This window comes from Erinaceus europaeus, chromosome 2 (genome assembly GCF_950295315.1).
Source record: "Erinaceus europaeus chromosome 2, mEriEur2.1, whole genome shotgun sequence".
In the NCBI taxonomy this organism is placed as follows: domain Eukaryota; kingdom Metazoa; phylum Chordata; class Mammalia; order Eulipotyphla; family Erinaceidae; genus Erinaceus; species Erinaceus europaeus.
In genome coordinates this window covers 74,633,142-74,644,992 of record NC_080163.1, presented here as the reverse complement: position 1 = coordinate 74,644,992, position 11,851 = coordinate 74,633,142, and the positions used below count along the sequence as shown (strand labels likewise).

General features: G+C 37.4%; 1 protein-coding gene across 1 annotated transcript in view; it reads right to left on the bottom strand.

The window, feature by feature from the left end:
* TEX15 (testis expressed 15, meiosis and synapsis associated) overlaps positions 1–11,851 on the bottom strand; it is a 76,021-nt gene that overhangs the window by 15,669 nt on the left and 48,501 nt on the right. Inside the window, exons 5-8 of the mRNA XM_060183106.1 lie at positions 10,025–10,262; positions 8,227–8,373; positions 6,758–6,920; positions 34–2,717 (exon numbers count right to left, since the gene is read on the bottom strand). Coding sequence (XP_060039089.1) covers positions 34–2,717; positions 6,758–6,920; positions 8,227–8,373; positions 10,025–10,262 — 3,232 coding nt within the window. The remainder of the gene's footprint in view (positions 1–33; positions 2,718–6,757; positions 6,921–8,226; positions 8,374–10,024; positions 10,263–11,851) is intronic.

Here is an 11,851-nt window from a genome sequence, read left to right as displayed (position 1 = left end):
CTTGTCTTTTATTCCTAGTTTTGTCATTTCAGCTATATCACTGAAAATACAATTTTCCAAATCAAAGGGCTCAACAATGGGACTTGACTCTGGTAGAGGTCTATTAGGAATTCTAATGTGTAGGTCTGGAAGTAAGATTGTGTTGAGCTCTGCTTTGTTCTTTAGTACAGAGGAAAATAAACCGTTACTTTTCTCAGAGTCATGCTGGTAACTCGGCTCCCTTCTTGTGCTTTCCAAAATTTCTGTTTCTCCATAACTGATTCCTAGCAGACCTTCCCAGTCGATACGAGACTTCAGAGCCTCATATGAAGCCTCAGATTCCTCACAGAATACACTTTCATGGCTAAGAGGATCTTCTTGAAATAGGAGTTTATCATCACAATGTTCTAACTCTATTTCAATCTCACTTTCCAATTCTAAATTCTGAAGAATAAACGAGTTACACAATTCATTTTTATTCATGTCCATTTCATAGTCAGAAGCCCTAAGTTTTATTAGCAAATCAGTATCTAGACTATCAGAAGAACAAGTCTCATTAAACTGGCAAGTTTGGTGAGCTTCAAGATTTGTGCTTAATATAGGCACTGTAGTACCAGGTATCTGTACTGTAGTATTTGAGGCTACATTCACTGAAGGACCTTTAATTTCAGGAAATGTTGCTGAAGATAAGTCTGCTACACTCTTTTCAGAATTCTGAGTGTCATTTTGTTTAATGGTAGTAGCAGTATCTTTATTTCCTAATAATGCATTGTCTGTTGATACACAATTTTTCCAAGTCAAATTAAATATAGCAGAGAATTCTTCTGAATTCAGAACTTCTATACTATGGTGATTTTTATTCTTTTCATCTATATTGATTAAATCTGTGTTTGTATGAAAGCTCTGCTTATCTTCATATATATTCTCTGCATTATTTCCTATAGATGAAGCAATGTCTTCCTCTTTAGTCCATTTTTGGTTTTCTTTAGCATTACTTCTATGCTCTTTGCAGTCAGTGGTCAGGTTTTCATGATTTAACTGAGCATTACAGAGAATATAGTTTTGATCATTACCAGCCATGTGAAGAGATTCTTTGCAGTCTCTCTGAATTGTCTCTACTGACACTGACTCATCTTCATTTTTCTTATGAAAACATGTGTCTTCTCTAGTTATGTTACAGTATGAATTATCATGAGCTCTCTTAATGTCATGAGATGAATCTGATAATTCTTTGGCTTGGGGGATGTCTTTTGCTTGCTGGAAAACATCAGTCGTAACACCAATACAACTTTGATTTGTTCCTTCCAATGTGAGTCCCATTAGGTTTTTAGAAATGGCAGAATTTGTATGAATATTATCACAGTCTAAAGAGTGTGGGAGATGCTTTTGTAAAAGGCTTTCTCCTCCTGGGCAAAGATTTTTTTGACATTCCAATGCTAGACGATCTATCTCATTTTCATTTCTTGTGGTGAATATATAAGATCTTGGCATTTTCTCTTGAGTTATTAACATTTGGTCACAGTTTTTTCCAAAGGAATCAAGACTGTCATTTTCTTTGTATTTTTGTTGGGATGTAATGCAACTAGATGTTTGACTGATTTTTGTTTCACTGGTAAAATAACCATCTGTTCTTTGCAAAAAACTTTTTTCTTCCTGTCTGGAATTACATTCTGGGCTACTATTTGGAATGTGTTCATATATGGCTGCTTTCTTTTGGAGTGGCTTAAGTGGTGACATCAGGTGGCCAGTCTCACACGCTGGTTTTAAAGGAGGTAACCGTGATTCCAGAGAGATGTGGCCATTGTTCTTTCTAGTACAAGTATACAATGATTCATGAGAGTTATGTGGCTCATTGTTTTGTTCAATTAAAAATGGAATGTTGCTTATCTGTGGGAGTTCCTGGGTTTTTTCCTCATTTTGTCTTTGGTTCTCAACTTCTGAAATCACATTTGACAAACACATTGGGAAGGGAAAATTGTCTTGGTTCTTACATTGTCCAGTCATGGTAATTATATTAGGAATTAGAAAATCATGGTCCTTAGAGTCCATGGTATGAACATGAGATTGGGATTCATCAGAAGAAATATTGAAGAAAGGGGTCTCCAAATGATTAATATGAACAGCATGATCATTAGCAACAGTTCCAGATGAGGATACAGAATTAGCTGGCATAGATGACACATTTATTTCTGAATTAACAAAATGTAAATTCTTCTTAAGTGGAAAAATATCATTTAAATCTGTAACATTATTATGTTTTCCCATGTTTTCTTCTCTCCTCATTAGTCTTGGGTCTTTGATGAGTTTTGAAGTAGTAACTGTACTTAAATCATTATTGTTATGAAAGGGAAAGGCAGAAGAAAGACCACTTAAAACACTTTTAAGATGTGTCAAATTTAAGAGACCACCATTAACACTTTCTTGGGTATCACCAGGAATGAGTGAAATTCCTGAATCATATGTGTGCACTTGTGAAATATCTTCACATTCTGTTAAATGGTGCTCTGTATGTCCACTGGGTGTTTCAATCATAGACATGTTTTCATTTTGCACATTTACATCGGAGTTAGAAATATTTGAGTTGGAAGGAATTGATTCTGAATTTGATGTACTACATGAACAGTTTTCCTGGGCAAGTGGATCTGTATGTTTTCTGAAATGCTCAAAGACGACTGTAGCATCTTTTCCTTTTCCAATTCTTTTGGCCACTGTACAGTTATTCAGGGAGCATGTTCTTTCTGTGAAAATAAGAAAAAAATATAAGAAGTATTTCTACAGATAACTCTATTAATACATAGGAACTAAATCAGGGACAATTCTAACTGAAAGCTCATCAAGAATTAAATAAATTCTCAGAAAATAAAAGGAGAGTAAGATGTAAACTCTAATAAAGATTAATGATGCAACACACAATATTAGTTCTAGTCCAGGGACCTTACTAAAAATATGTCATAAAAATTTGCATTCTAACAAACATTAAGAAATAGCAAAACTAGCAGCCAGGGAGGTATCTTAGTGGTAGAGGCCAGAAACTGTATGGACGAAGTTCTGAGTTTGAACCCCAGCAATGCTTATGTCAGAGTATTTTAACTTGTTCTCTTTTTCTGCCTTATTAAATAAATCCTTAGGGAAAAATGAAGAAATTAAATAATAACAGATATGGTGCTCAAAGACCAGAATTTATTGATTTCCTATATTCAGATATTTAATAACACAATCCGCAATTAATGAGCGAAAGTGTTTGGCTTTTTTTTTTCAGAGCTAGGATCTCAAATATTTCAACATGTCTTGGCTGACTTTTTAAAAATTTTTTAAAAAATAATTTTATTTATTTACTAGATAGATAGAGAGATAGAGAGATGGATAGATAGATAGATAGAGAGAGAGAGAACCAACCAGACATCATTCCCATATATATGCTGCCAGGGATTGAACTTGGGACCTCACTGAGAGTCCAGTGCTTGAGAGTGCAGTGCTTCATCCATTGTGCCACTTCCCAGACCACCTTGGTTGACTTTCCCATTCATACATAGACAGATTTTTTTTTTTAAAAGGCGAGACACCACAGTACTGAAACTGCTCTTGATGCCATGGCACTTTCCATGTGATAATGGGAGGCTCAAAAGTCGGGCATGTAAATGGAAAAACATGTGCTCTAGCTGGTAAACTATCTCTTCAGTCCTCTCATCTACTATACCTTGCTTCTTTTTGTTCTACCATGGGGAAAAAAAAAAGGATCAGGAAAGGAGAGGGAGGGGGAGAAGTACTGAGATAAGATTAAAAACAGTTCCACAGGGAGGGGGCAGGGTGGTGGTACATCTGGTTGGGTGCACATGTTACAATGTACAAGGACCCAGGCTCGAGCCCCCAATCTGCAGGTGTGTAGGTGTCTGCCTCTCTCCGTATCACCCCCTTCCCTCTTGATTTCTGGCTGTCTCCATCCAATAAATAAAGATAATTTAAAAAAAAGCTCCACAGGGGCCAAGGTAGTGAGTGGTCCACCTAGTTGAGTGCACACATTACCATGTGCAAGCACCTGGATTCAAGTTTCTGGTCTCTACTTACGGGGGGGGGGGGAGATACACGGTGAAGCAGTATTAGACGTGTCTTTCTCTTTGTATCTATTTCCCCTACCCCTTCAGTTTCTCTCTGTCTCAATCCAAAAATAAACATAAGTTCTAACAACAACAAAATGCTTTCACAAATTTTATCCCAAGAGACAAAGAAAATCACTACACTGCCTTTATGTTGAAATACTAACTTAAATAAATACATTATCCAGAGTATGTAAATAGTAAATATGTGGTTGGTTAGGCCTGGGGGACCTGAGGGAAAGGATATAATAGCTATTAAAGGGTACAAAATTCTTTGTGAGATGATAGTAACAATATATACTAGGTTGGGAGAAACATTCAAAAAAGTATATTCCTTTGTAAGGATGTAGAATAACTGTGTAACATTACAAAACTACTTTTGAAAACTATCTGAGGGGCTCAGGAGGTGGTGCAGTAGATAAAACATTGGACTCTCAAGTATGAGGTCCTGAGTTCAACCCAAGCACTCCACATGTCTCAGTGATGTTCTAATTCTTTTCTCCTTCCATAACAAATATATAAATATTTTTTCAATGTCTTTTTATTTTATTTATTTATGCTTCCAGGGTTATTGCTGGGGATCAGTGCCTACACCATAAATTCAATGCTCCTGGATGCCATTTTCCCCCCTTTTGTTGCCCTTGTTGTAGCCTTTTTGTGGTTATTATTGTTATTGTGGAAGTCGTCCGTTGTTGGATAGGACAGAGAGAAATGGAGAGAGGTGGGGAAGACAGAGAGGGGTAAAGAAAGACAGACACCTGCAGACCTGGTTCACCGCCTGTGAAGCGACTCCCCTGCAGGTGGGGAGCTGGGGGCTCGAATCAGGATCCTTAGGCTGGTCCTTGTGCTTTGTGCCATGTGTGCTTAACCCACTGTGCTATCGCCCGACCCCCTATTTTTATTTTTTTATGTTTATTTTTTAAAATTTCTTTATTGGGGAATTATAATGTTTTACATTTGACAGTAAATACAATAGTTTGTACATGCATAACATTTTCCAGTTTTCCATATAACAATATAACCCCCACTAGGTCCTTTGCCATCCTGTTTGGACCTGTATTCTCCCCCCCCAACCACCCAAAGATATAAATCTTAAAAAAGAAAATTATCTGATAAAGTCTTTGAATAAAACCATGCATTCCTGATGTGTGTGTATGCAAATATGCTCTCTAAAAAGGCATTGCTATGAACTGAGGCAAATGAATGCTTAAAATAAAATGTCTGGAAGGTGTCCAAATATCCCCAGAACAATTATTATTATTAAATTTTTTTAAAAGATTTATTTCCTTTTTGTTGTCCTTGTTGTTTTTATTGTTGTTGATGTCATCGTTGTTGAATAGGACAGAGAGTAATGGAGAGAGGAGGGGAAGACAGAGAGGGGGAGAGAAAGATAGACACCTGCTGATCTGCTTCACTGCCTATGAAGTGACTCCCCTGCAGGTAGGGAGCTGGGGGCTTGAACCGGGATCCTTAGGCCGGTCCTTGCGCTTTGCACCACGTGTGCATAACCCACTGTGCTACCGCCCAACTCCCTAGAGCAATTATTTTATAGTCACAAAATGGGATAATATTGTGTATATATATATATATATATATATATATGTATCATATAGAAAACTCATACAAACATAATATTGAGTAAGAAAAACCACAAAGATTCCACTAGCTGTTTCTAGTTACATGACCTAAAAGAGAAAAAAGTACAACTATTTTATTAAGACTTATAATTTGGGTGTCAGGCGGTAGCATAGCAGATTAAGTGCACATGGTGCAAAGCGCGAGGACCAGCATAAGGATCCCAGTTTGAGAGCCCCCACCTCCCCACCTGCAGGGGGGTCGCTTCACAGGTGGTGAAGCAGGTCTGCAGGTGTCTATCTCTCCCCTTCTGTGTCCCCCCTCCTCTCTCAATTTCTCTGTCCTATCCAACGATATCAATAATAACAACAAAAATAATAACCATAACAATAAAACCACCAGGGCAACAAAAGGGGAAAATAATAGCCTCCAGGAGCAGTGGATTCATGGTGCAGGCACTGAGCCCCAAAAATAACCCTGGAGGGAAAAAAAAGACTTACAGTGCACTGAATAAATTCAGAAGTTGTAAGAACAACACAAATGGGGGCTCAGTGGTCCTGTACTCAGGACCACTCACAGAGGTAATGTACAAGAACTTAAAGTTCAAAGCCATGATCCCCACCTGCAGGGTGGAAGCTTCATGAGTGGTGAAGCACTGCTGCAGGTGTCTTTATCTTTCCTTCTCTAGTTTCCCCCTTCCCTCTCAATTTCTCTCTGCTTCTATCCAAAATAAACTTTAAAAAAGGTATGGGGGGCTGGGCAGTAGTGCAAGGGGTAAGCACCACATGGCGCAAAGGATCCCGGTTCTAGCTCTCTGGCTCCCCACCTGCAGGGGGGTCACTTCACAAAAGGTGAAACAGGTATGCAAGTGTCTATCTTACTCTCCCCATATTCCCTTCTTAATTTCTCTCTGTCCTAACAGCAATGGCAGCAATAACAATAACAACAACAATAATAAACAAGGGCAACAAAAGGGGGAAAAATGGCCTCCAGGAGCAGTGAATTCATAGTGCAGGCACCAAGCCCCAGTGATAACCCTGGAGGGAAAAAAGTATTAAGAAAAAAAGAACAGTAGAAACGCTACTAAAGTAGGCAAACATATATCTCACCAACTCTCTTAGGAAACCCCGTTGAGAGGAATCTCAATGATGTCATTAGGGGTCCATTATCTGCTTTTTGACCAATGAATTTTACTGTTATTACTGCATATGGAAGGCAATGTCTGGGTTTATCTACTGGTTTTGAAAGAACATTGTATTCATAGAAGTATACCTGAAATATAAAGAGAAAAATATTACATAATTAATTTTAATATATTTGGAATAATTACATAACTACCCCTTGCTCCTCATTTGATTGATCCCATATAACACTCCCTTCAAAAATTCTTCAACCTGCTTTTACTTTTTAATAATTATGAGGCTCGAGTTCCAGAAAAAAAAGTTGAATGTTCTGCATCAGCTGTATATGACTTAACTATATTTTATTTGACAGGAAAAGTCAATTAGCAAAGTTTAACAAGTTTTACATGTGGGGACACATATGTACACTTTTAGACTACCAAAATTTAACCATATTTCTGATTATAACTACTATAATATACATTAAATATAACTAATATTTTGTAGAAGTCAACTGTCTCAGCAACATTTGATATAAAAATCACTATTTCACCTAATAAGCCATTTTTCCTTTTGCAAAGTGAAATGATCAGTAACAGTAATTCAAAGCATTCTTGTTTAAAAGAGAAGTTAGCTTGTTTCCCAAATAAGGAGTTAGTCTGGAAAATCTAAATACTATGGACAAAGTTAAATGTGAATTTAATCTTATTTACCAACATTCCTAGATCACAAACATTCTAACAGCCTACAGTATTTTTGTTGTTAAGAATCTGACACCCCAGTCAGATTTTTTTTCCAACAGAAAAGTATAGACAGAGAAAGACAGTACTGAAGCTTCCTCCAGTGCAGTGTGTGTGTGTAGGGGGCTGAGGCTGAATCTGGGTCACACACAACGGGAAAGCATGCACCCTACAAGATAAGCTCTCTTGCTGTCCACCTTCACTACTTAAGACCATTATTAGGCGGCCAGGCGGTGCATTTATGCACACATCACAGCACACACATTACAGTGCACAAGGTTTAAGCTTCTGGCCTCCACCTTCAGGGGGAAAGCTTCATAAGTGGAGAAGCAGGGCTGCAGGTGTCTCTCCCTATCAGCCCCCTTCCCTCTTGATTTTTGGTTGTTTCTATCCAATAAGTAAATAAAGATAATTTTAAAAAATCTAAAAAGGAAAAGACTATCATAGTGAAGATATTTTCTTTTTTAAAATTTTCTATTTATTTATTAATGAGGAAGACAGGAGAGACAAAGAACCAGACACCACTCTGGCACATGTGCTGCCAGGGATTGAACTCAGGACCTCATGCTTGACAATCCAAAGCTTTATCACTGTGCCACCTCCCGGACTACTGAAGGTATTTTCTTTAACATTTTGGGATATTATTTTAAGTCTTGCCTCATAAAATGTGAATTATGTGACTTCTGAGTATTGAAATGAATCTAAAAGTTAACATACTGCTGAACTGTAGGCCTGAAGTTCAATGGTATCTTTCAGGGAAGGTACACTTCTTGACATATGGCAATCAAAGTTAGGAGAAGGATCCAGAGAAACTTTGTTTTTATCCATTGAAGGCTGAATTTTCTTTACTTTTCCAAAGAGTACCTTTAAAAAACCATACCAAAAACCTCTGAAACTCTCGTAATTCAAACAGAAAAGGCTAACTTTTTTATTTTAAAAACGATATAAGCAGGGATATTTCATCTCTAAGATGAATCAGATGACTTAATATTGTGATTATGTTAATTCTACCATAAATCAAACTCTAACATGATAGCCATTCAAAAAATTTTAGTGGTAGAAATTAGTTCTACTAGTCTATAAACTTATCTGGAAGACAGATAAACCAAAAACAGTCTAGAATAATTTGAAAAACAACTTTGGGTCAGAGAGAGAATGATGGAACAGAACAGATAATTTGTACTTCCAGAAAATGCAAAATACCATTGCTCTGCCTTTCATGGAGCTGTAACTCACTTTTTCTTTGTTATTCTCATGTGGGAGCAGGATCAAATTTAGGATCTTATGCATACAAGACAGGTGCTCTACCACTGAGCCATTTCCTTGGTATTGCCATTAATTTTTTATGGTCTTTTAAAAATATTTATTTTTATTGTTATTGTTATTGATACCATTGTTATTGGATAGGACAGAGAGAAATGGAGAGAGGAGGGGAAGACAGAGAGGGGGAGAGAAAGATAGATACCTGCAGACCTGCTTCACCGCTTGTGAAGTGACTCCCCTGCAGGTGGGGAGCCGAGGGCTCAAATCAGGATCTTTACGCTGGTCCCTGCGCTTTGCGCCACGTGTGCTTAACCCACTGTGCTACCACCCGACTCCCGCTATCAAATTTTTAAATGTAAATCATGCTTCATGAATGTGACAATATTTTAAGGTCTAAAAAGACTGGGTTGTCACAAGTTATGACATATTTTTCTTGAAAAATATGTCATGGCTTTTTTGATAACTCAATACAAGTAACCACATACCAGATGTTTTTTTCTTTTTTCTTTTTCCTTAGAGAAGAAATGAACCTAAAACCTCATACAGGAGGAATATGTGTTACCACTAATTTATGCTCCTGGCTCTTGAAGCTGTAAGTGGATATTTGCTTAACAATTTACTACTGAGGAGCAAGTCTACCATCTGTGCTGAGAGAAATCTCAGTAAACCTACCACTCATGAAAAAATATATCTTGCAGGGGTAGATAGCATAATGGTTATAAAAAGAGACTCTCATTCCTGAGGTTTTAAAGTCCCAGGTTCAATCTCCTGCACCACTATAAACCAGAGCTGATCAGTGCTCTGGTTAAAAAAGACAAAAAAAAAAAAAAAAAAAAAACCTCCAAAAAGCAAAACAAAATAAAAAAGCCAACAACAAAAATATATCTTATCAGTTTGCTGATAGGGCTCATCTATAAAATTTATTATTTTCAAATCTGAATAATTTTAGACTTTCAGAAAGTCACAGGAGTAGCCTGTGCCTAGTTTTTCCTAATGTAAACATCTTATAGAACCATGGCAAAACATTAAAGCTAAAACCATAGGAAGATAAGAAAATTGAGAAAATGAAATGCACCTTTTGCTTAAGAGCTTTGCTTTATGCTTGATAAAAAAAAAAAACCCTCAAAAATGATGACAGTAATAGATGTAATTCCATAAGGCTTCTTAAAAACATTAAACATTAATAATGAAAGAAAAATACATTCAGGTTAAAGTAAACTTAATACCTATGTAGTATTTTTGTGCTACCTACCTTGAAAATCATAATACTTTCTACATTAATGCTTCTACTATGAGCATAATTCAAGGCAATATCAACATGTCTAAATGCATAAATTCCAAGAAGAGGATTTCCTAAAATCTTCAATGGTGATTCTTTGGTACTTATCCCATTCTGATATATCTCATTCACATCGCTCTGAGAAAGTGCTAAAAAGCAAAATTGTTCTTCAAGTTCTCTGCCATGTCTTCCAATCTCACGCATTTCTGACCTAAAGCAAAACAAAGTGTAGTTAAATATGAGTATCAAAAGGAATTTCAAGAAGATAAATATTTTGCACACAACTGTTAAAGTACTGGTGATATTCAGAGATGCCAGAACACCATGGTAAAAAGTTTGCCTAAATCATTTTTGTAATTGAATTTAAGAAAAAGGTAACTAATGGTCTAGGATTATGGACTAATTGTATAGGCCATTGGTAACACTAGGAGTTGATATTTCCTGATTGCTGCTAACGTGCCCAGTACTGTTAATACTTGACCATTATATGTATTTTGTCATTTGTTCTCAACTCCCTAAGAATTGAGCTGCTATTATTACTATCTTATTGTCACTGAGGCCTCACAGTTGGGATTTTACTGCTCCTGGTAGATTTTTCTTTTTATTTCAGATAAGATACAAGAGGGGGTGGGGGAGGAGGAGGAGGAGGAAGTGGGACAGAACTTTGAACGTACTTTAAGTCTGGAGTAGAAACTAAAAAAAAAAAAATCAATCCAGTAATCAAATATTAATATCTTGGTTGTGGACTGGTCATTATTTTTGTTGTTGTTAGGGCTTCCACATAAATGACTCCACAGTTTCTGGTAGGCTTCCTCCCTCTAATTTTAGGGAAAACAGAGAGGGAAAGAGAGATAGAGGACAGACACCACAGTTTCATTCCACTATTGTAGAAGCTTCCCCCTGTGCAGGTGCTTTCATGTCATGCTGTGGGATTGAACCTTACACCTCAAGCATGGTAAGGCATGTGCTTATCATGTGAGCCATCTTCCAGTCCTAGTCTGTTGGATACAAGTAGTGAGAGGACCCTAGAAATCATTATGGCTTTGATATATGCAATTCGGATGTACAGTTATGAAGGCTGTGAGCTGTAAACTGCACCCTAGTTCTCATGGCCTAAATCAAGGGAGTACATGGTATTTTGTCTCAGCAAGGTCTATAGCAAAAGCTTCCATATGACAAGAGTCTGACCGTAAACATCCTGATGATATTAATGCTCCATGAGCAAAGAGTCATGGTAGCTGAAGGCAGACATAAATATCAAAGTATGACATAACGTCTGCAAAGTAGGGTCCTGAGGTATGGGATGAAAGTCATGTATCACACACCCCATGGGTGTTACATCACATACAGCATACATATCCTTGAATTGTTTATACCTGGCTAACTTGCTTTCTGTGATGTACTTGTATTAAGAACCAATCAAAAGAGCCTGAACTTTAGATTGGGCTGTATCCAGGGCCTCCCTATCTATGGGGAGACTTTGCCAGATGCAGTCGGTCACTGTGGACACAAGTACTCACTACATGATGTGTGTAGGTCTCTTATTCCAGGTCATTATCTGGGCATGGAGTCTGCAACACTGGTCATTGTTTTTTGTTTGTTTGTTTGTTTGTTTTAACAACTATTATATTTATTTGTTGGACAGAAATCAAGAAGGCAAAGAGTAACAGAGAGGGAGAGACAGACACCTGCAGCCCTGCTTCACCACTGGCAAAGCTTCCCCCCTGCAGGTGGGGACTGAGGTCTTGAACCTAGGTCCTTGCGCACTGTAACATGTGTGCTCAACTAGGTGTGCCACCA